The following is a 24,690-nucleotide window of genomic DNA, read 5'->3' as shown; positions in this document are numbered from 1 at the left end:
ACCAACTGCTTGACAAGTATTATGGTATTTATTACTAACAACCATCTCAAGAGGAAGGTATTATTATCATTATTTCCATGCTACAGAAGAAGAAACAGTGGCTGAGAGAAGTAAAAATAAAAGCACTTACTTGGGATCACAGAGCTATTATGTGGAGCCGAGATTCAAACCCAGGAAATTTGCCAGCAACTCTTAACTGGTGCAAGAGACCACGTGACTTCTCCTAGGCGAAAGGGAGATTGGTATTACGCACATTTCATTCCCTTTAAATGTTCATTATGTAATATTTAAGATAGAAAAAAGGTACATTATGCACAGATAGTGCCTCCTCATTAATTTATGTGTTTTATGTTTCCCACTGTGTGCCAAGCATTAGGGATGTGACGCATATTCGCACGCGTGTGTGTGTGTGTGTGTATATATATATATATATTTCTCATCGTGTACCAAACATTAAGCATGTAGCAACAAATTCCTCCAGATGGAGAGGGTCAAGAGAAAATTAAGGCAATGTTAGAAAAATCATTTAGAGTTTATTATCCAGTGCCACCTCCGTGTCTAGCATTACGCCGGGTAAGCCTAAGTAGAGTATCCGAAAACCCTGCCATAAAATAAACTACACAGACAGAAAAAAGTCACTTAGTTTGGTTATAAAGAAAGGAGTCTGTTCACACAGCATAAAAACGAATCTTATAATCGTATTTTACAAGCATCACAGGCAAAAGCAACTAGGGTGACGGGCTTTCGAGAGTGGAAAGGGCCGGATCCTGGGAGCCAGTCGCCCTATTCGATCAAGCATTTTCTGAGGGCTCTGTCCAATACGTGGGGACGCAACTGAAAACCATGCAAGCAGATTGCTGCTCTCCCAGAGTTTAAGAGTCTGGTGAGAAGATCCCTGCTCTGAGTCACTGCCAAGCTCTAGCTATTTGACTTTGAACAGGGAATTTCTGTCCCTGTCTATAATATAAATGGGGTTAAACCAGGGAATTCGCCATTCAAATTCCGGGCCCAAGCGTCTCCCGGGTCGCGGTGCCCAGAGGAGGGTGGGTGAGGCTCTCTGGGCCTGCGCTGCGGCGGCCTGGCCGCGGGAACGCTATTCCGGCGCGGAGAGCGTTCGCGTTCCGAAAGCGCGTGTCCCTCGCCGCGTGCCGTCGTCCGCGCCGCCGCCGCCGCCGCCGCCGCCACCGCCCGCTGGGCCGGAGGAGGCGGAGCTGGTGCTGTCCCGGCTCTCTTGCAGGGAAGCAACTCAGGGGGCGGCGCGGCGGGTCCCGGCGGCCGAAGAGGCTGGCAGGTGGCGCCGTGGGGTGGGCGCTCCCGGTGAGAGGAGTCCACTCCATGCGTGCGGGCGGAGGCCGGCCCCCGAGAGCCACCGACATGAAGAAAGACGTGCGGATCCTGCTGGTGGGAGAACGTGAGTCCGCACCCTAGGGCCGGCCCCTGAGTCCCTGCCCTCCCTGCCCCTGCAGCCCCTGTTGCCCCTGCAGCCCTAACGTTTGCAGCCCGGGCCCTTCTCGCGCCTCACAGCTCCTCTCGCCTCTCTCCGCGTGTGTTTCTAGGCCTTCCAGCCCCTTCGCTCTTCTCTTTTGGCTGCCCGCCGGCGGCCCTCATCCTGTCACCTCACCTGGGCCCTCCAGAGATCTCCTTTCCCTGTTCCCCAGCCGTCCTCCCAAGCCATGTTCCCATTAGCCCCTAACCGCCCGACCTCATCCCTCCGAAGGTTCTCTCCTTTTCCTTTTCCAGCCCCGTCCTTCTGGGCCTCACAGTTTCCCAGGCCGCCTCCTTTCAGACCTTCTCGTCTCCCCCTGGAGATTCCCTTGTCACTGCCAGGCAGGTGCTGGAATAAGCAGACTGACCAATTGGGATTGCGTGAACCGGCTCAATGGGAAGCTGGGGGAGGTGTGCAGAACTATTCGACTTGTGGGCAAGGTCAGGTTTCTGCATTTTTTGGGGCACTCGCAGTCTTCACTCCCTTTATGCATTACATTAAGATATGAGTAGTGGAAAGGGCCGGATCCTTTTTAGCAGTACTTGTACTTTGCGTTGGACTCACTTCTGGTACTCGAGATATTTCCTCAAAAATTTTTTCTCAACTTCGAGTTATGCAAGCGTTCAATGAATTAGAATTATCTGGGGAGGGTCCAATTATTGTTACCCTAAAGCCTAATCTTTGCCCTCTTTTTAAGCATTATATATTCCATAGTTACTTGGTAGTTAACTTATTGATAACTATAGGCACACAGACATTTGGTATCTCCCCCCACCCAGAAATTTCATACATTTCACCTTTTGAAAATATAATAAAGAAGAGTTGCCTCTGTCACTGACATGAGGACACAACAGTGGGAACTTCTTGATATCACTCTGCAAGTTATGTGACTCATGTGCTAGGACTAAAATAAGAAAGTGGGTCGGGGACAACTGGATTGTTTGTTTTAAAGTGTTAATACATTTGTTAATACTCTGCCATTGCTGTTTTGAAGCATTCTATTCTAAATCATTATTTCATTCTTAGTAACCCCTCAGGGTCACCATGATGGACTCCCAAGGAAAGTTAACACATTTTTACCCTCTTCTGTAGCGTTCTTGATGTTCATTGAAATTTCATCCACCTGCTGTTTGGAGAAATCTTCCTTTAGAATTAGAATTTAGGAGTAAGCTTAGCCAACCATAGTTTACTTTTTGATTTGCAGTTGTACATTTTAATTTTTATTTATAACTATATCTTAATCTGTATTTTTCATGGACTTCTTGACAAAGTTCAGAAAGGTGTTATTTAACATATGATTCCTGCTTATGCTTTTGGAGCAAGGTAGGGAAAGTGAGTAGAGGACTTGCTTAAAAAGCGGATCCTTAAATATATGATGAAATAGTTTGTTGTTGTTTTGAGACAGCGTCTCGCTGTCACCGAGGCTGGAGTTCAGTGCCATGATCTTGGCTCACTGCAACTTCTGCCTCCCGGGTTCAGGAGAGTCCTCACTTCAGCCTCCCAAGTAGCTGGGACTAAAGGCACATGTAACCGTGCCTGACTAATTTTGTTTTTTGTATTTTTAGTAGAGATGAGGTTTTACCATGTTGGCCAAGCTGGTCTCGAATTCCTGACCTCAGGTGATCTGTCTGTCTCAGCCTCCCAAAGTGCAGGAATTACAGGTGTGAGCCACCTTGCTTGGCCATGAAATAGTTTTATAGTATAATAATTTTTAATACTAATTTTTTAAAAAATAGAGTCTATGTTTTGGATTTATTTTTGAATATAGGATCAATATTTTGAATATCATTAGTGTGTAAAACATCTAAATAGGCTGGGTATGGTGGCTCACATCTGTAATCCCAGCACTTCGGGAGACTGAGGCAGGTGGATCACCTCAGGTCAGGAGTTTGAGACCAGCCTGCCCACATGGTGAAATCCCATCTCTACTAAAAATACAAATATTAGCTGGGTATGGTGGTCAGTTCCTGTAATCCCAGCTGCTAGGGAGGCTGATGCAGGAGAATCGCTTGAACCCAGGAGATGGAGGTTGCAGTGAGCTGAGATCGCACCACTGCACTCTAACCTAGGCGATAGAGTGAGACTGTCTCTCACACACACACACAAATCTAAATAGAAGTGTTATACATACAAATAATATGTCATCCTTAGGACGTGTAGGTTAAATCATTAGCAGTATTACTTGGGCCGGGTGTGGTGACTCACGCCTGTAATCCCAGCACTTTGGGAGCCCAAGGTGGGAGGATCACGATGTCGAGATAGAGACAATCCTGGCCAACATGGTGAAACCCTGTCTCTATTAAAAATACAAAAATTATTTGGGCATGGTGGTGCACGCCTGTAGTCCCAGTTACTCAGGAGGCTGAGGCAGGAGAATTGCTTGAACCCGGGAGGCGGAGGTTGCAGTGAGCCGAGATCGTGCCACTGCACTCCAGCCTGTGCAGCAGGGAGAGACTCTGTCTCAAAAAAATAAATAAATAAAAACATTAATAGTATTATTTAGGAATACATGAAAGGATTCAAAATTTGTTAGAAAACTTATGATCCACGTTCTGTAGAAAGCAATAAGAAAGTTGGTAAAACTATACATATGTGCTAGAGTTTTCTGATTATAGTGAGCAACTTGACACGAGAAAGCATTAGTTTTTGAGAAAGAAACCTTTCTTTCTTTTTTCTTTTCTTTCTTTCTTTCTTTTTTTTGAGACAGAGTCTTCCGGGCTGGAGCGTGGTGGCGCGATCTCGGCTCAGTGCAACCTCTGCCTCCTGGGTTCAAACGATTCTCCTGCCCCAACCTCCCGAGTAGCTGGGGACACAGGCGTGTGCCACCACGCCCAGCTAACTTTTCGTATCTTTAGTTGAGACAGAGTTTCACCATGTTGGCCAGGCTGCTCTTGAAATCCTGACCTAGTGATCCGCCTGCCTCAGCCTCCCACAGTGCTGGGATTACAGGCGTGAGCCGCTGCGCCTGGCCCTTTTTTTTTTTTTTTTTTTAAAGAGATGGGTCCTCACTATGTTGCCCAGGCTAGAGTTCACTAGCTGTTCACAGGAATGATCATAGTGTACCGCAGCCTTGACCTGTTGGGCTCAAGTGATTCCTCCTACTTCAGCCTGCAGAGTAGTTGAGACTACAGGTGATGGTCACCATGGTCAGCCACAGGAAGACACTTTTTTTTTTTCTTTTTTTGAGTCTCACTCTGATGCCCAGGCTGGAGTGCAATGGCGTGGTCTTGGCTCACTGCAACCTCTGCCTCCCAGGTCCAAGCGATTCTCCTGCCTCAGCCTCCCGAGTAGCTGAGATTACAGGTGTGTGCCACCATGCTTGGCTAATTTTTGTATTTTTAGTAGAGGGGTTTCACTGTGTTGGCCAGGCTGGTCGAAGACACTTTTCTTAAAGAATGGTACCAAAAGCCTTAGGGCATCAATCATATATGTTATTTTTCACATTTAAAAATATTAGAAATAGAGTTACTCTTAATCAGAATATGTAATTTTAATTTTAAAGGCTGATATTTTGGGGGGAAGTGTTAGAAGCTTTACTTTGTGAGATTTAATGTAAGTATTTGGCAGCTATTAGCCTAGGTGTATCACTTTTAAATGCTAGGTCTTGGCGGGGCGCGGTGGTTCACGCCTGTAATCCCAGCACTTTGGGAGGCCAACTAAGGTGGATCACCTGAGGTCAGGAGTTCAAGACCAGCGTGACTAACATAATGAAACCCCATCTCTACTAAAAATACCAAATTAGCCAGGTGTGGTTTCCTATGCCTATAATCCCAGCTACTTGGGAGGCTGAGGCAAGAGAATGGTGTGAACCCAGGAGGTGGAGGTTTCAGTGAGCCAAGATCATGCCACTGCTCTCCAGCCTGGGCGACAGAGTGAGACTCTGTCTCAAAAAAAAAAAAAAAAAAAAAAGCTAGGTATATTCTAGTAGTGATCTGATACATGTATTGTCTATGACATTGACATTAGCAAAAAGTAGTAGTGATTTGAGTTATTACTTATCTGTTTGAGCGAGTCTAGTTTTCAGATGTAGTTTTAACATGGTTAATTGAGAGGAACAGGAAAAGCAAAGAAAAAGAAGTATTGTTGTAAAGCCTATTCATTCATTCACCATCACTTCAGTAGTTGCACAGTGATATTTTGTTGCTGTCAGTGTCTTTCTCTGAACCATAGTAGCAGCATCATTCACCAAAGTTCTGAAATAGTTGTGAATGGTTTCAACATTATGTTGACTAAACCATTATGCTGTACTGTTGAGGTGAAATGAATCTTTTCTTGGCCCGCTTCTCATCTATCCAGGCTTTAATGCTAACTAATTGCTTAATGATTGTTTAGTGCTTAGATCAAAGAAGTTACTATTAATATATATATATTTTAAGGTATTTATTTGCAAAGAAAGCCAAAGTGTTTTAAATATTATCTGCATCTTATTTATTTATTTATTTTTAGATGGAGTTTCGCTCTTGTTGCCCAGGCTGGAGTACAATGGCGTGATCTGGGCTCACCGCAACCTCTGCCTCCTGGGTTCAAGCGATTCTCCTGCCTCAGCCTCCTTAGTAGCTGGGATCACAGGCATGTTTCACCACGCCTGACTAATTTTTTGCATTTTTACTAGAGACAGGGTTTCACCGTGTTAGCCAGGATTGTCTTGATCTCCCAACCTCAGGTGGTCTGCCCACCTCTGCCTCCCAAAGTGCTGGGATTATAGGCATGAGCCACCGTGCCCAGCCCGCATCTTTTTTTTTTTTGATACGGAGTCTCGCTCTGTGGCCCAGGCTGGAGTGCAGTGGCCAGATCTCAGCTCACTGCAAGCTCCGCCTCCTGGGTTTACACCATTCTCCTGCCTCAGCCTCCCGAGTAGCTGGGACTACAGGCGCCCACCACCTCGCCCGGCTAGTTTTTTTGTATTTTTTAGTAGAGACGGGGTTTCACCGTGTTAGCCAGTATGGTCTCGATCTCCTGACCTCATGATCCTCCCGTCTCGGCCTCCCAAAGTGCTGGGATTACAGGCTTGAGCCACTGCGCCCGGCCCCAGCCCGCATTTTAATTATTGAACAAACCAAATACAAATCAGGCCAAATCAAAAGTCAGCTACTATTCCTTAAACAGAACAACATTTTGCCAGGTACAGTGGCTAACGCCTGTTATCCTAACACTTTGGGAGTCTGAGGTGGGAGGATTGCTTGAGCCTAGGAGTTAAAGATCAGCCTAGGCAACATAGTGATTCTCCATCTCTACATAAAATAAAATTTTAAAAAATTAGCTAGGCATGGTGGCACACACTTGTGGTTCCAGCTACTTAGGAGGTTGAGACAAGAGGATTGCTTGGGCGCAGAAGGTTGAGGCTTTGGTGAGCCATGTTTGTGCCACTACACTCCAGCCTGGGTAAAAACAGCAACAAAAAAAACAAGGCCAGGCACGGTGGCTCACACTTGTAATCCCAGCACTTTGGGAGGCCGAGGCAGGAGGATAGCTTGAGCCCGAGGAGTTCGAGACCAGCCTGGACAACATAGCAAGACCTCGTCTTTACAGAAAATAGAAAAAATTAGCTCAGCATGGTGGCACGTGCCTCTAGTCCCAGCTACTTAGGAGGCTGAAATGGAGGATTGCTTGAGCCTGGGAGGTCAAGGCTACAGTGAGATGAGATTGTGCCATGGTGCTCTAGCCTAGGTAATAGAACAATAGCCTCTCTCAAAAAAATAAAAACAGACTGGGCATGGTGGCTTATGCCTGTAATCCCAGTGCTTTGGGAGGCCGAGGCAGGTGGATCACCTGAGGTCAGGAGTTCGAGACCAGCCTGGCCAACATGGTGAAACCTTGTCTTTAGTAAAAATACAAAAATTAGCCAGGCATGGTGGTGTGCGCCTGTGATCCCAGCTACTCGGGAGGCTGAGGCAGGAGAATTACTTGAACCCGAGAGGCGGAGGTTGCAGTGACTGAGATCATGCCACTGGACTCTAGCCTGAGTGACAGAGTGAGACTCTGTCTAATATAAATAAACAAACAAAATTTTTAAAATCTGACGGGCATAGTGGCTCATACCTGTAATCCCAGCACTTTGGGAGGCCAAGGCAGGCAGATCACTTGAGGTCAGGAGTTCTAGACGAGCCTGGCCAACATGGTGAAAACCCGCCTCTACTAAAAATACAAAAATTAGCCAGGTTTGGTGGCACACACCTATAGTCCCAGCTACTCTGGAGGCTGAAGCAGGAGAATCACTTGAACCCTGGAGGAGGAGGAAGAGGTTGCAGTGAGCCGAGACATGCCGGCCTGGGCAACAGAGCAAGACTCTGTCTAAAAAAAAAAAAACTCTAATAGTGCACTCAAACAGCTGACTGAGGTGGCTCATACCTGTATTCCAAGCACTCCGGGAGGCTGAAGCGGGAGGATCACTTGAGGCCAAGGAGTTTGAGACCAACCTGGGCAATGTAATGAGATCCTGTCTCTACAGAAAATTTAAATACTAATTGTTGGGCACAGTGACTCGCTCCTGTAATCCCAGCACTTTGGGAAGCTGAGACAGGAGGATTGCTTGAACACAGGAGTTTGAGACCAGCCTGGGCAACATAGTGAGATCCCGCCTCAAAAAAAAAAAAAAAGCCACAACACTGTTAGCTAGGCAAGGTGGTTTGCACCTGTCGTCCTAGCTACTGGGGAGGCTGAGGTGAGACAATTGCTTGAACCCAGAAGGTCGAGGTTGCAGTGAGCCATGATCACACCACTGTACTTCAGCCCAGGTGACAGAGCAAGACTCTGTCTCTTAAAAAAAAAAAATTTTAGGCCGGGCGCGGTGGCTCAAGCCTGTAATCCCAGCACTTTGGGAGGCCGAGACGGGCGGATCACGAGGTCAGGAGATCGAGACCATCCTGGCTAACACGGTGAAACCCGTCTCGACTAAAAAATACAAAAAATTAGCCGGGCGAGGTGGCGGGCGCCTGTAGTCCCAGTTACTCGGGAGGCTGAGGCAGGAGAATGGCGTGAACCTGGGAGGCGGAGCTTGCAGTGAGCTGAGATCCGGCCACTGCACTCCAGCCTGGGCGGCAGAGCCAGACTCTGTCTCAAAAAAAAAAAAAAAAAAAAAAAAAAAAAAAAAAAATTTTGGCCGGGCGTGGTGGCTCAAGCCTGTAATCCCAGCACTTTGGGAGGCCGAGATGGGCAGATCACGAGGTCAGGAGATCGAGACCATCCTGGCTAACACGGTGAAACCCTGTCTCTACTAAAAAAATACAAAAAACTAGCCGGGCGTGGTGGCAGGCGCCTGTAGTCCCAGCTACTCGGGAGGCTGAGGTGAGAGAATGGCGTGAACCCAGGAGGTGGAGCTTGCAGTGAGCTGAGATCTGGCCACTGCACTCCAGCCTGGGCAACAGAGCGAGACTCCGTCTCAAAAAAAAAAAAAAAAAAAATTTTTTTAATGGCTAGGCGCAGTTGCTTATGCCTGTAACCCCAACACTTTGGGAGGCCAAGGTGGGCAGATCACCTGAGGTCAGGAGTTTGAGACCCGCCTGACCAACATGACGAAACCCAGTCTCTACTAACAATACAGTAATTAGTCAGCTGTGGTGGTGGCACGCGCCTGTAATCCCAGCTACTCAGGAGGCTAAGGCAGGAGAATGACTTGCACCCAGGAGGTGGAGGTCGCAGTGAGCTGAGATCACACCACTGCACTCCAACCTGGGTGACAGAGCGAGACTCTGTCTCAAAATATAAAAATAGGCCGGGCACGGTGGCTCAAGCCTGTAATCCCAGCACTTTGGGAGGCCGAGATGGGCGGATCACGAGGTCAGGAGATCGAGACCATCCTGGCTAACATGGTGAAACCCCGTCTCTACTAAAAAAATACAAAAAAAACTAGCCGGGCGAGGTGGTGGGCGCCTGTAGTCCCAGCTACTCGGGAGGCTGAGGCAGGAGAATGGCGTAAACCCGGGAGGCGGAGCTTGCAGTGAGCTGAGATCCGGTCACTGCACTCCAGCCTGGGCCACAGAGCGAGACTCCGTCTCAAAAAAATAAAAATAAATAGTAAGCAGGATAGTTTTCATTTTTTTTTTTTTTTTTTTGAGGCGGAGTTTCGCTCTGTCGCCCGGACTGGAGTGCAGTGGCCGGATCTCAGCTCACTGCAAGCTCCACCTCCTGGGTTTACGCCATTCTCCTGCCTCAGCCTCCCGAGTAGCTGGGACTACAGGCGCCCGCCACCTCGCCTGGCTAGTTTTTTTTGTTGTTGTTGTATTTTTAGTAGAGACGGGGTTTCACCGCGTTAGCCAGGATGGTCTCGATCTCCTGACCTCGTGATCCGCCCGTCTTGGCCTCCCAAAGTGCTGGGATTACAGGCTTGAGCCACCGCGCCCGGCTGGATAGTTTTCATTTTAATGAAGTCTTCTTTTTAAATTAAATTGAGATATATTTGTTTTCTACGAGTTAAGTTCATTAAGAAAATGGAACTGTTACCTTCTTTTAAAATGGATCTGGCAGCTCTTTAACTGGTTTGTCTAACTCTGATTATCATTGCAACCTCTGCCAAACTAGTTCAAACTTCCATTGGCTTTGGCCTTGAATTTTGCAATATCTCCCTTAACCAGTCTTTCTGCTCCTGCTTTCCTCCATTTTCCACGGAGCAGGCAGATTCATCTTTTTTTTTTTTTTTTTTTAATTTTTTTACCCTGGAGTATAGATTCAAGCTGTCCTGAATATATACTCCCAGATTCGTATTTAGAAAATATCTCAGATTCTGCTATGCCCCCTAAAAATCATCTAATATGTCAGGTATGGTGGCTCATGCCTATTATCTCAGCACTTTCGGAGGCCGAGGCGGGAGGATCGATTGAGCCCAGGATTTTGAAACCAGCCTGGGCAATATGATGAAACCTCATCTCTACAAAAAATACAAAAAATTAGCTGGGTGAGGTGGCATGCACCTGCAGTTCCAGCTACTTGAGAGGCTGAGGTGGGAGAATCACCTGAGCCCAGGAGTTTGAGGCTGCTGTGAGCCGTGACTACACCCCTGCACTCCAGCGTGGGTGACAGGGTAAGAATCTGTCTCAAAAAATATATATGTCATCCAATGATTTCTACTTTCACTTAGAATAAAGTCCAAACTTCTTCTTTTTTTTATTATACTTTAAGTTCTAGGGTACATGTGCACAATGTACAGGTTTGTTACATATATATACATGTGCCATGTTGGTGTGCTGTACCCATTAACTCATCATTTACATTAGGTATATCTCCTAATGCTATCCCTCCCCACCCCCCTCAAGTCCAAACGTCTTAATGCAGTCCTCTAAGGCCCTCCAGAATCTGACCCTTCCCTTTTATGCTACTCTGTCCTTCATTGCTCTCTCTATAAGAAGGCTCTGACCTAGGCATTATCCCCATAACCATGTGTATTTGTACATTTGTTGTCCTGTCTCTTGGGCTAGAAAAGAATCATCATGAAGGCAGGGATTTGTCTTCCTTCTTGCTGTATCCCTAGTGGCTAGAATAGACCTGGCACAAAAGAGGCACTCAGGTATTTCTTGAAAGAATGAATGAGTTCAAGCTGGTTCAGTTTGTTTAGACTTTCCTTGTTTTCCAACCATTCCTCTCTGTCATAAAAATGGGATCATTTTTCTTTCTTTATTATTATTATTTTTTTGAGACAGGATCTTGCTCTGTTTCCCAGGCTGGAGTACAGTGGTGCCATCTCGGCACATGACCTCAGCCTCCCGAGTAGCTGGAATGACAGGCGTGCGCCACCATGTCTGGCTAATTTTTGTTGTTGTTGTTTTTTCTTAGTAGAGACAGGGTTTCACTATGTTGACCAGGCTGGTCAACCTCAAGTGATCCACCCACCTCAGCCTCCCAAATGCTGGAATTATAGGTATGAGCCACCATACCTGGCCTGCTCTTTTTTCATTTTTTTGAGACAGTCTCACCCTGTCACCCAGGCTGCAGTGCATTGGCGCAATCTCGGCTCATTACAGCATCAGCCTCTTGGTTTCAAGCGATTCTCCTGCTTCAGCCTCCCAAGTAACTGGGATTACAGGCGCACGCCACCATGCCTGGCTAATTTTTGTATTTTTAGTAGAATACAAAAATACACCATATTGGCCAGGCTGGTCTTGAACTCCTGACCTCAAGTGATCCACCCACCTTGGCCTCCTGAAGTGCTGGGATCACAGATATGTGCCGCTGTGCCTGGCCTAAGATCATTTTAAAGTCATATTGCTAATCCCAGCACTTGTGAGGTCAAGGCAGGAGACTTGCTTGAACCCAGGAGTTTGAGATTGGCCTGGGCAACATAGTGAGACCCTGCCTCTACTTTTTTTTTTTTTTTACCTATTAAAAAAAAAAAGCCATATTGCTTTCTATTCTGGTCTTTGTTGGAATGATACTTAAACTGTCCAGGTGCGGTGGCTCACGCCTGTAATCCCCCACTTTGGGAGGCCAAGGCGGGTGGATCACAAGGTCAGGAGTTTGACACCAGTCCAACTGACATGGTGAAACGCTGTCTCTACTAAAAATACAAAAATTAGCTGGGCGTGGTGGTGCGCGACTATAATCCCAGCTACTCAGGAGGCTGAGGCAGAAAATCACTTGAACCCAGGAGACAAGAGGTTGTGGTGAGCCGAGATTGCGCCACTGCACTCCAGCCTGGGCGACAGAGTGAGATTCCGTCTCAAAAAAAAAAAAAAAAGATTAAACTGCTCCAGTTTCAATTATACTGTGTTTACTACCTAGGTAATATTCTATAGCCAAGGATATTCAAACACCCATTGAGGTGAAATGGATCTTTTCTGGGCCCACTTCTGATGCATGCAGGCTTTAATGCAAATTGCTTAATGAGTATTTAGTGCTTAGATAAAAGAAGTTAGGCTGTCTTTAAATGCAGAGAAAGCCGAAGTTCAAACATCCCTGGCCATAGAGTCCATTCTACATAAAGAGTCTATTCTGTTCATACAGAGTCTTTTCTATATCATCATCACATATGTATTGAAACGTATTCTCTGCTGTCTTTTTTTGCCGCACCAGTTGGTTACTAGTGTTGATCTCGTTTGAAGGAGAGGGATAGCTGAGCAATAGCTTTTGTTCTGCAGGCCACGTCATCTGCATATGGGCAATGAAATTGTCCTCTGGAACAGTGTTTAGCTATTTCGCCAAATGCTAAAGTTTTCCAGTTAAAAATATAACTCCATAGTTACCCTCCTCCCCGCAGTGTGTTCTAATTTCAATAACTTAGGAAGAGCCAACAAGTCTTCTTACTAAAGAAACATAAAGATGAGGAGTAGGTCTCTTTGCCACTTGAAGCAGGTGGTGTTTGTTATCAAGAAAAATAGCCAGTATGGCTGGTAGAGTGGTAATTGGAACCAGATAATGTTATTTCTGCTTCATGAATATTAGGAATTTGCTGTCATTTGAAACTAGATGTTCAAAAGATGTGATGAAAAGACAAATTTGTAGCCTGGATAAATCTAGATAATTTGTTCTATAGTGATGAATTATGTTTTCCATGGATGACCTACTTAGAAGCATGGAGTCTCAGAACTGTGGCATATTCTATTGAACTGGATTAGAAGGCCTTCTGTCCTTGCGGATAATTGTGGTCTTGCTTTTAGTTTTTATAGATTACTTCAATATTTCTCAGGCAAAATAGAAGAAATAGAGGCCATTAGTCGGTTGGCTAATAAAGGATAATTTTTGTGTCTTCTGTATTAATAATATACTAAATGTTTGTATCATGTGTATTTATATTACATTGTATACATTTTATTATAAATTTTATTTGTAATTATTTGTTACAAATTTTATTATAAAATACAATGTTTTATATGCATTTGTCCTATAATTTTTATAGTAAATATAAAGTTTAATTAGTACAACTTAAGAAGAGCTTGAGATTTTTGTCTCCTCATAAACAATCTTTATTTTCTGAAGCAGTTAAAAATACATGGTGTTTATATCATATTTGCCATTATTAAGATACCTTTTTGATTTTAAGCATAGTTAAATAGTTTTTAGAATTTAATATTCTAAAATGTTTCGTTATCTTTAAGGCACTCTTATTTATTTCTCAATTAAAATTAGCGTAGTCTGGGTGTGGTGGCTCATGCCTGTAATCTCAGCACTTTGGGAGGCCAAGGCAGGTGAATCACTTGAGCCCAGGAGTTCCAGACCAACCTGGGCAACAGATTGAAATCTCGTCTCTAAAGTATATGTGTGTGTGTGTGTGTGTGTGTGTGTGTGTGTGTGTATATAAAGAGAGAGAGAGAGTGTGTGTGTCTGTGTGTGTGTGTCTTTCTTTGTTGCCCAGGCTGGAGTGCAGTGGCATGATCTCGGCTCACTGTAATCTCCACCTCCTGGATTCATGTGATTCTCTTGCCTCAGCCTCCCTAGTAGCTGGGATTATAGGCATGCGCCATCATGCCTGGCTAATTTTTTGTACTTTTTTAGTAGAGATGGGTTTTGCCATGTTGGCCAAGCTGGTCTTGAATTCCTGGCCTCAATTGATCCAGGGAGGCCTCAGCCTCCCAAAGTGCTGGTTATTACAGGTGTGAGCTACTGTACCTGGCCAAAATATTAATGTTTAAAAAATAGCTTAAAAGTGGCTTTTACACTTGCTGCTTTTATTCCTTTGATAGTCTCACATAGGGTTAGGTAGGCAGGCCCTAAGGGGAGCAAAAAGCCCTAGTTTAGATTCACTGAAGCATTTTTTAAACAAGTCACATTTGCCTGATCCTTTATTAAAGTAGCTGTTATTTCACTGCCCTTCCAAAAGGAAATACAAAAATGATACTGATGAAAATGTGCTATTTTTTCCCTAAATTGACTGTCATCTGTCTCTCTTGCTCCAATTTTGAACTTTTGCTGCTAATGAACTTTTTTTTTTTTTCCATGTGTAAGAGGCAAGAAGACCTCTTTTCTAAATGGTCCATGTTTATTAGTACTCTGGTCAGAGAAATCCAAAGTCTACCATATTGGAGGTTTTCTGGAATTCCAGGCTGTCTGTTAGACTGTAGTCTTCAAAGCCTTGCCTTATCATACTGGGCCAAGTTTGTGTGGGAGATAGGCCTACAGCTGGACCAGCAAAGGTGCTGAGAGAGGAACCCTGTCCTCCTACCTGGTACTTTGTGAGTGAGAGATACTGATACAGACAGTGGAAAGAATAGCTGGATATCTCATTCTTATCAGGAAGATTGTACAGTTCTATGATTTGGGATATGTCATAGGCATCAGAGTACAAAGCAGGAACTGAGGCCACCAGCCTCTCCCATTGAGTATCTTGCATTTGGAAGTCACTTGTGGGACTCTCAGTGAAAGTAGAGTTCCATGCCCAGTTGAAAGAGTCTACGGGCTGAGGTGGAAGCGAGCTGTAGAAATCTGAAACCACTGCCGGGCGCGGTGGCTCAAGCCTGTAATCCCAGCACTTTGGGACGCCGAGACGGGCGGATCACGAGGTCAGGAGATCGAGACCATCCTGGCTAACACAGTGAAACCCCGTTTCTACTAAAAATACAAAAACTAGCCGGGCGAGGTGGCGGGCGCCTGTAGTCCCAGCTACTCGGGAGGCTGAGGCAGGAGAATGGCGTAAACCCGGGAGGCGGAGCTTGCAGTGAGCCGAGATCCGGCCATTGCACTCCAGTCCGGGCGACAGAGCGAGACTCCGCCTCAAAAAAAAAAAAAAAAAGAAATCTGAAACCACAGGAGAAAAAGCATAAGGATTGGGAGATGTTCTGGAGGAGGTGGGCACATTCTTCTTGGATGGAAGGTATCTGGTTTGGTTGCTTTGCTGATTGCTGCTGCTGCTTCAGTTTGAATCACCGGTTCCTAAACCAAACCAGGGAGTGGGGGAAGAGGGGAGATTGTGGTCTGTTCTTGGAGAAGGCATTCCAGGCTTCTCCTGAGTGAAAACCACCAGGTTATCATCTTCACGTCCTCTCCAATTCACCATGACACTGTGTTCTTTACTTTTGACTCTGGTAGGTTGAGTTTCAAAGCTAGTTTCTCCTGAAAATTTCTATCTGGGAACATGGTCTGGCTAAACAGAACTTCCTAAGCTCTTCATTCTGTTGGCGGCTGAATTAAGTATGTTCTTGATGCCTTCTCCATATTGCTGTAGTCCCACCTTCTTGGAAGCTAAGGTGGAAGGATCACTTGAACCTGGGAGGTTGAGGCTGCAGTGAGCCAAGACTGCGCCACTGCACTCCAGCTTAGATGACAGAGTGAAACTGGGACTAGCTGGATCCTGTGGTGGTATCACCTTCATGTTGGAATCATTCCTGTTGATGAAAGGGTCTGGCTGGGGATTCTCTGGGGCCATTCTGTTCATCATGGTTTCTGAAATCTGTCATGAATCCCCTTAGACAAACCATTTTCAGTCCTGCATGGTGTGTCTCTCTCTCAATGAACTTTTTTAAAAAAGGAAATCACGGCCTGGTGCAATGCCTCGTGCCTGTAATCCCAGCACTTTGGGAGGCCAAGGCGGGCAGATCACGAGGTCAGGAGTTCAAGACCAGCCTGGCCAACATAGTGAAACCCCGTACCTACTAAAAATACAAAAAATTAGCCGGGCGTGGTGGTGGGCGGCTGTAATCCCAGCTACACGGGAGGCTGAGGCAGGAGAATTGCTTGAACCCGGGAAGTGGAGGTTGCAGTGAGCCGAGATCACGCCATTGCACTCTAGCCTACACGACAGTGCAAGACTCTGACTCAAAAAAAAAAAAAAAAAAGGAAATCACTCTTGGATTTTAATGTGGAAGACATTCATGTTTTTTGAGTTTTAAAAGGTCTTTTATTGTACAATTACTTCACAAACTAGGTGGTATTTTTTATAATGTAGTGAGTGCTGAATTACCTCAAATTCTTTTCTAGATGAGGCAGGATGTGAATAAATTTTTTAAAATCACACTTTAAAAGATAGTGACTGATATAAATAAATAGAATTGCCCCCACTCTTACTACTGTGTTGTGTGTCTGTATGTTCAAGTGTGAGTAAAGCTACTTGATTGTTGTCGTCTTTACAACTGCCAAAGTGTTTTCTTTCCTGTCTCTGAGGCCTGCCTTGCTGGAATAGACCTGGTGGCAGGTTTGTACTTTGGCAGGAGCTTGCTGCTACACAGGCAGCCAGAACTGCCCTTCAGACTAATGAGCAGAGCTGTGAAGAAATCTGAATTTCCTCATAATGTTTGTTGTCTGTTCTGAAAATATCACTGCAGATATAGGGAGTCCATGGGAAAAGCAGAAGGGGACTGCGACTGGGAAAAAGGTTGTTCTAATGAGTTTTAAGAAGAGATGAGGGTCTTTTCTCTCTTGGACCTTCAGGCCCCCACTTGGGTTCCTAGCAAGCAAATTTTCATTTATTTTCTCTTATAAAGCCTTTTAAAATAAACTTCCACTCCTGCTCTGAAAAAAAAAAAAAAAAGAAGAGAGTTGAGGAAGAATGGATGAGTTTTAAGGGCCATGGTGAGGGAGGGAACTTCAAAGGGAACAAAACATATCTTGAAAGCCTGGGCTGGGCGTAGTGGCTCAAGCCTGTAATCCCAGCACTTTGGGAGGCTGAGGCGGGCGGATCACGAGGTCAGGAGATGGAGACCATCCTGGCTAACACGGTGAAACCCCGACTCTACTAAAAATACAAAAAAAAAACCAAAAAAAACCAAACCGGGTGTGGTGGTGGGCGCCTGTTGTCCCAGCTACTTGGGAGGCTGAGGCGGGAGACTGGCGTGAACCCGGGAGGCAGAGCGTGCAGTGAGCCGAGGTTGCGCCAGTGCACTCCAGCCTGCGTGACAGAGCAAGACTCTGTCTCAAAAAAAAAAAAAAAAAGCCTGAATTTTGCTAAGAAATCCTGTGTGATTGGGATTAAGGAACAAGTGCTTTCTTGGAAACCAGTAGCCTTTCAGTGTTTGGAGATCGGCTTAATTTTGATCACATTATTTATCCTTTTTTTTTTCTTTTTGAGACAGGGCCTCACCCTGTTGTCTAGGCTGGAATGCAGTGGCGTGATCATCGCTTACTGTAGCTTCGACTTCCTGGGCTCAGGTGATTCTCCCATCTCAACCTTCCAAATACCTGAATATAGGCATGCATCGCCATGTCTGGCTAATTTTTAAATTTTTTGTAGAGATGGAGTTTCACCGTGTTGTCCAGGCTGGTCTAGAACTCCTGGGCTCAAGTGATGTGCCTGCCTCAGCCTCCCAGCGTGCTGGGATTACAGGCGAGAGCCACCTCACTTGGCCTGTTTAATGTTTTTTGAACTGTGGACTAAAAGGTAGATTTTTTTTTTCTTTCTGAAACTGGTGAGGGCCTTAGAGTGCTGGAACATGAGCAAAATTTTAAAAAGATAATTCTGAGAAGGGGATTATGAGAAGAATCAGGGTCTTAAGCGTATTAAGGTAGGCACATTTCTTAGACTTAGAGTGGGACTGAATTATTGAATGTCAGCTTCAATTTTACCATCCTTAATATAGTAGATGAAGGATGAGAATATAGAGATATTTAAAATATCCAGGTAGCTGGGCTCTGTGGCTCATGCCTATAATGCCAGCACTATGGGAGGCCAATGCAGGAGGATAACTTGAGGCCAGAAGTTTGAGACCAGTCTGGGAAACGTAATGAGAACCTATCTGTACAAACAATTTTTAAAATTAGCTGGGTATGGTGGCATGCACCTGTAGTCTCAGCTACTTGGGAAGCTGAGGCAAGAGGATCACTTGAGCCCAAGGAGTTCAAAGCTGCAGTGAGCTATGATCATGCAACTGTACTCTTGCCTAGGCAACATAGTGAGACTTTGTCTCTAAAAAAAAAAAAAAAAGAAAACAGGGGCCAGGCACAATGGCTCATGCCTGTAACCCCAGCACTTGAGAGGCCAAGGCAAGAGACTCACTTGAGCTCAGGGGTTTGAGGCCAGCCTGGGCAACATAGGGAGACCCCATCTCTACAAGAAATTAAAAAAAAAAAATTGGCTGGGTGCAGTGGCTCATGCTTGTAAACCTGGTACTTTGGGAGGCTGAGGTGGGCGGATCACTTGAGGTCAGGAGTTCGAGGCCAGCCTGGCCAACATGAAGAAACCCTGTCTTTACTAAAAATACAAAAAAATTAGCCGGGCATGGTGGCACATGCCTGTCATCCCAGCTATTCGGGAGGCTGAGGTAGGATAATTGCTTGAACCTGGGAGGCGGAGGTTGCAGTAAACCGAGATTGTGCCTTGCACTGCAGCCTGGACAACAGAACAAGATCCTGTCTCAGAAAAGAAAAGAAAAAGAAAAACAGAACTATAGTAAGTCAGGGGCTATCTTTCTGTGTTGCTAGTGTTAAATACATTTTCTTGGCCGGGCGCGGTGGCTCAAGCCTGTAATCCCAGCACTTTGGGAGGCCGAGACGGGCGGATCACGAGGTCAGGAGATCGAGACCATCCTGGCTAACACGGTGAAACCCCGTCTCTACTAAAAAATACAAAAAACTAGCCGGGCGAGGTAGCGGGCGCCTGTAGTCCCAGCTACTTGGGAGGCTGAGGCAGGAGAATGGCGTAAACTCGGGAGGCGGAGCTTGCAGTGAGCTGAGGTCCGGCCACTGCACTCCAGCCTGGGCGACAGAGCGAGACTCCGTCTCATAAATAAATAAATAAATACATTTTCTTTTTTTTTTTTTAAGTTTTGGTTGCCAGGGAGGATCCTAACACATTAAAAAAATTTTTTTGAGACAAGGTCTCACTCTGTTGCCCCAGCTGGAGTGCAGTGACTCAATCATGGCTCACTGCAGCTTTGACTTCCCAGGCTCCAGGGATCCTCCCACCTTAGCCTCCCGAATACCTGAGACTATGGGTGTGCACCACCATGCCTGGCTAATGTTTTATTTTCTGTAGACATAGGGTCTCACTTTGTTGTCCAGGCTGATCTTGAACTCTTGGGCTCAAGTGATTCTCCCACCTCAGCCACCCAAACTGCTGGGATTACAGACATGAGCCACTGCATCTGGTCTAAGTGTGTTTTTAACTTATATTTTCAACTTGTTTATGGGGAAGAAATCCCATCATAAGTGAAGGAGCATCTGTGTTTCGCTTCCATCGTGCATAATCATCTGGAATCAGGAATGAATGTTGACAGGAATACTACCTTGAGCTAGCTGACGGTTTGGGGTTGCTGGAACCTTAAGCAAGGGCATGATGAATGTAGTTATTTAAGGAAAAAGGGTTATGAAGTGTTGCACGTAAGTTGGCAAGGCCTGAAAATTCCGGGACCCAACATTGGCTTGGTGAGTTTTACTTTGTTCTTGTAGCTAGACGAATGTTTCTGCCAAATCACTTTCCCACACACAGTTAAAACAGATACAGTTTGCAGATCTCTCTGCCATTTCTAGGGTACTGTATCTTACCTAGTGTTGTGTGAATGTGTGTTTTGAGACAGGGTCTCACTGTGTCACCCAGCCTGGACCAGCCTGGTGTGCAGTGGTATGATGATGGCTCACTGCAGCCTCAACCTCCTGGGCTCAGGTGATCCTGCTGCCTCAGCCTCCCAAGTAGCTGCGACTACAAGCACACGCCACCATGCCTGGCTAATTTTTAAAATTATTTTTGGTAGAGACAGGGTCTCGCTTTGTTGCCCAGGCTGGTTTTGAACTCCTGGGCTCAAGTGATCCCCTCACCTCAGCCTCCCAAAGTGCTGGGATTATGGGCATGAGCTGCCATGCCTAGCCCTTAATGTTAATGTGCACTTTTTCTCATGTTACAGACCAGTTTTCTAGGTGTGCTCTATGAAAGTTTAAGCATTTAGATAACATCTAGTCCACCTATCCCCACCTTTTCTTTTTTTAACTGATTTAACTGGTGAGAAAAATTGAGGCCCAGAGAGTTGTAACTCAGGATCATACTGTTTATGGCAAAAACAGGTTCCTGAATCCAGATTTTCTGACCCAGGCCAGTGCTCATTTTAACACCTTTAATTCAAACTGATCATCATCATGACATTTACCATTTGTGTACTTAATGTGTGCCAGGTCTTGTGCTAAGCATTATATAGCTCTCATCTTGATCCTCTTAACAATTCTACGAGGCTAGTCAGTACTTTATAGATGAATAAACAGGCTTGATGACTTGCCTGAGGAAGCACAGCTAGTAAGTGCTGGAACTAAGATTTCAGCCCAGTTCTGTCTAGTTCCAAAGCCTGTGTTCTTTTTTCTTCTTTTCTTTTTTGATTAAATATTTATGTAAAAGGTAATAAAGAATAATATGACAAATACCTAACACCCAGTTTAAGAAATAAAGTATTACCAATCATTTGAAGCTCCCTTCCCATTACATTGTCCTCTCTTTCCCTCCAAAGTAATCATCCACTTTCCTGAGTTTCAAATTTGTTCTAACCACCAAGCTATACAGCTGCATTTATTAAGTGCCATGGGAGCTGGAGATACTGTTAATCAACAGTAAACAAGAAAGACATGTTTTCTGCCCTTGAGGAGTTTCCCATGGGTGATAATGAAATATTTGTTTCTTAATCTGTCTGGAGATCTTCAGTAGCTGGCAGGAAATGTCACATTTTCATCAAGGAGGTTTAAGAAGTCCTTCAGGAGATCACTGGTGATATGTTGGAAGGTTGCCTAGATATTACGCAAATGAATCAGAGTTAAGAATACATGTGTTGGCTGGGCACAGTGGCTCATGCCTGTAGGGGACACAATGCAATCTCGGCTCACTGCAACCTCTGCCTCCTAGTTTCAAACGATTCTCCTGCCTCAGCCTCCCTAGTAGCTGGGACTACAAGCACATGCCACCACGCCCAGCTAATTTTTGTATTTTTAGTAGAGATGGGGTTTCACCTTGTTGGTCAGGATGGTCTCTATCTCTTGACCTCATGATCCGTCCACCTCGGCCTCCCAAAGTGCTGGGATTATAGGCGTGAGTATTTTAGCTGTAAGTTCTTTTGATAAATACAGAGTTCACATACCCTCTGAGTTCCAACACCAATTTTCCTATACCAACTGAGTGTCATACAATTCAATTCAATTCTAATGATGGCTGTGGCAGCCATCCGGAGTGGCCGTTGGCTGCAGCAGCGAGGTGCAGGCGATGGCAGCAGGAGCAGCTGCTGGAGCAGCAGTGATGGCGGTGGGACCCCTATGCTCTGCATCCCTCAGGCAACTGAGTGTACCATTCCCACCTCTTATGGCTGGGCAGGACCTGCTTCCAGGCCCGGAGCCTCCACTGTGGACTGTGGCCTCAACCTCTCCCCCAACCATGTCTCAGGAGCCCATGAGCACTCTGCTAAAGGTGCAGCTGGGACTCATGGGGCCATCCTCAAGATCATCGGGTTTGTTTGTGCGGCGTTGGCCGGGGCTGCCACGCCTCCTGTACCTCATCTGCTGCTATTGTAGGGGAAATGTGGAGAGGAGAGGTGCAGTTCCCAGAGCCCACCCCTGGAAGCCCCCTGGAGCCTGATACCCTGAGAGCCACCATGATGGGGCCGGGCCGAGTCACCCACTGGCAGGGGAGCAGTGTGGTCAGGCACGGAGGGGTGGGCAGAGAGGGGCCCCGAGGTGGAGCTGGGCCCTGAGCGGTGCCGCGCTCCATGGAACTGGCAGGAGCTGGAAGCAGGCAGGAGCCCCACCTCCCAGTTGCAGCTGCAGCTGCCCAGCTGTGGCTGTGGACCCAGGCATCTCTGCAGTCTCAGGGGCCTGGGAAGCCTGTGGACTTGGAGGTGTCTGCTCCTGCTGCCTGGCCTCTCCTTGCTCCTGGCACCCGTTCTGATCTCAGAGCGAGGTTGGGGCCAAGCCTAGGTGCTGTTGCAGCCTGGCCGGGTGTGCGCATGCTTGGGGCAGTGGTGACATGCCAGACCCCTGCCACTTTGGCCCTCTCCAGACTTTGGGCACCGGCGATCATGGGAGGGAGTTTGAGTTGAGGGAGAGTTGAGAGGACAGGATGACCTGCCTACAGAGAGGAACTACCCTCTCTGCTGAGAGCTGAAGAGATAACAGAATGCCTGCAGAGAGGATCTACCCTCTCTCCTGGGAGCTGAAGAGACATTGGGATGACCTGCCTGCAGAAGGAACTACCCTCTCTGCTGAGAGCTGAACATTCTTCGGGACAACCTGCTAAGCAGAGAGGAGCTATCCTCTCTGCTGAGAACTGAACACTTGTTGGGACACCCTGGCTACAGAGAGGAAGTACTCACTGTAGGTTTCCTCTGAGCTGTTCTGTCGCTCGGTAAAGCTCCTGTTTGTCTTGCTCACCCCCCACTTGTCTGTTACCTCATTATTCCTGGTGCAGGACAAGAACTCAGGACCTGCCGAATGGTGAGGCTAAAAGAGCTGTAACACAAACAGGGCTGAAACATGCCCCTTGCTTGCTACCTTGAGAGCGTAGAGAAGGAGAGAAGAGCTGCAGCCCTTCAGGGAGCCCGGATCTGGGAGCTCCCCTAGCCAGGGCTGTGACTCCTTCTTTGGGGCCCTGTGATTCCTGGAGTTGCCAAGCTTCCAGGCACCACTGTGTTCTCCATTGCAGCTGTGGAAGCTGCTTGTGGTGCGCCTGGTCCAGCTGCAGCCTCGCAGGGAGATGGTGCCCAAGCTGGCACCTGGAGCTGCCCACCCCGCAGCAGCAGCCAGCATGCCTGGCTGTGCACAGTGGTCAGTCCCCATGCTTGCTCACACACCCCTCACCACTTTGTGCCTGGCTCACCTTTGGCAGCAGGCATGGGATCCAGGCTGGTCGTGTGAGTTGAGCACAGCCTGCAAGGCTGAGTGGGTGGAACGAGCCCAGTGGGCCAGAGCAAAACTTGGGCAAAGGCACCACTGGCCACAGAAGTTTCCAGTTGGTGAAATGACACCCCAAGGATCCCGTAACACTGACATCACCCAGAGTTAGCTTCAGATCCACTATAGTCGCCCAGTGGGTTCTTCTGCCTGCTACACAGACAGACCAATTCTCTGAGACCACAGTATTGTAGTAAAGAAATAACTTAATTAACACAAGGCTGGCCATGCAGGAGAACTAGATGTATCACTCAAATTAGTCTCCCAGAAGGCTCAGAGGTTTGGGTTTTTCAAGGATAGTTTGGTTGGGCAGGGGGCTAGAGAATGGAGGGTGTTTTGATTGGTTGAGGATGAAATCATAGGGATGCGGAAAATGTTCCTCATGTGCTCAGTCAGCCACTGATTGGGGCCACAGGATCGATTGAGTCACAAGTTGTGGGTCCTGAGGCCGGGCGCAGTGGCTCACGCCTGTAATCCCAGCTCTCAGGGAGGCAGAGGTGGGAGGATAGCTTGAGCCCAGGAGTTCGAGACCTGCCTGGGTAATACAGCGAGACCCCGTTCTCCACAAAAAGGAAAAAAAAAAAAAAAAAAGACAAGTTGTGGGTCCTGGTAGAGTCAGTCCTTCACCAGAAATGCAGAAAAAAAATCTCAAAATGCCAGTCGTAGGCTCTGCTATAGTGATGCTATTCACAGGAGTCATTGGGGAAGTTACAAATCTCCTGACCTCCGGAACAATGGTTGGTTATTGTTTACACCTATATCTTAGCAGAATTCAGGTCCCTCACATAATCCTAACCTTGTGGACTTTCTTTAGTTTTACAAAGGTGGTTTAGTTTTAGGAAGTGCTGTTATCATTCTTGCTTTAAGATTAAACAGTAAACTTAAATTCCTCTCAAGGTTATCTTGGCCTATTCCCAGGAATGACCATCTTGGAGGTTAGAAGCAAGATGGAGGCCGGGCGTGGTGGCTCACGCCTGTAATCCCAGCACTTTGGGAGGCCAAGGCAGGTGGATCACGAGGTCAGGAGATCGAGACCATCCTGGCTAACACAGTGAAACCCCATCTCTACTAAAAATACAAAAAATTAGCCAGGCGTGTGGTGGGCGCCTGTAATCCCAACTGCTTGGGAGGCTGAGGCGGGAGAATGGCGTGAACCCAGGAGGCGGAGCTTGCAGTGAGCTGAGATCGCGCCACTGCACTCCAGCCTGGGTGACAGAGCAAGACTCCATCTCAAAAAAAAAAAAAACAAAGAAGCAAGATGGAGTCAACTATGTCAGATTTCTCTTACTGTCATTCATAATTTTGCAAAGGCAGTTTCACCACCAGTTAAAGAGCAAGGTTCCCAACAACATTGCCCTTACTTCAGCAGCATGCACTTTGGCCTGACCAACTACAAATTCAGGGCTTCCTACTGCCCCCTCAGACTACAGCGCGTCACAAAACTCGGTAAAGTACTATATTCACGATTATACAAATGAACAACCAGATTGAAGAGGTAT

The 24,690-nt window shown here is 46.5% G+C and overlaps 1 protein-coding gene, 1 long non-coding RNA gene and 1 pseudogene across 11 annotated transcripts in view; 1 reads left to right on the top strand and 2 right to left on the bottom strand.

The window, feature by feature from the left end:
* The window catches only part of LOC117067554, a 36,931-nt gene extending 35,118 nt beyond the window's left edge, over positions 1-1,813 (bottom strand). The window contains exons 1-2 of the long non-coding RNA XR_004430784.1: positions 1,703-1,813; positions 131-1,395 (exon numbers count right to left, since the gene is read on the bottom strand). This is a non-coding gene — a long non-coding RNA (uncharacterized LOC117067554). The remainder of the gene's footprint in view (positions 1-130; positions 1,396-1,702) is intronic.
* RHOT1 (ras homolog family member T1) overlaps positions 1,146-24,690 on the top strand; it is a 107,760-nt gene continuing 84,215 nt past the window's right edge. For 6 of the 10 annotated variants that reach the window (XM_033184254.1, XM_033184247.1, XM_033184253.1 and 3 more), the window contains exon 1: positions 1,200-1,411. In XM_033184254.1, the coding sequence (XP_033040145.1) occupies positions 1,336-1,411 (76 nt within the window). In that variant the 5' untranslated portion in view covers positions 1,200-1,335. Of the gene's footprint in view, positions 1,412-15,699; positions 15,707-17,188; positions 17,196-24,690 lie in introns of those variants that run through there. The other 4 variants (XM_033184248.1, XM_033184252.1, XM_033184246.1 and 1 more) reach the window with 2 other exon arrangements.
* Positions 14,406-15,789, bottom strand: LOC117067553 (annotated as a pseudogene).

Source organism: Trachypithecus francoisi, unplaced genomic scaffold (genome assembly GCF_009764315.1).
Source record: "Trachypithecus francoisi isolate TF-2019V2 unplaced genomic scaffold, Tfra_2.0 Lachesis_group20, whole genome shotgun sequence".
NCBI lineage: Eukaryota > Metazoa > Chordata > Mammalia > Primates > Cercopithecidae > Trachypithecus > Trachypithecus francoisi.
Note: the sequence above shows the minus strand (reverse complement) of the source record. Positions and strands in the feature narration are given on the sequence as shown.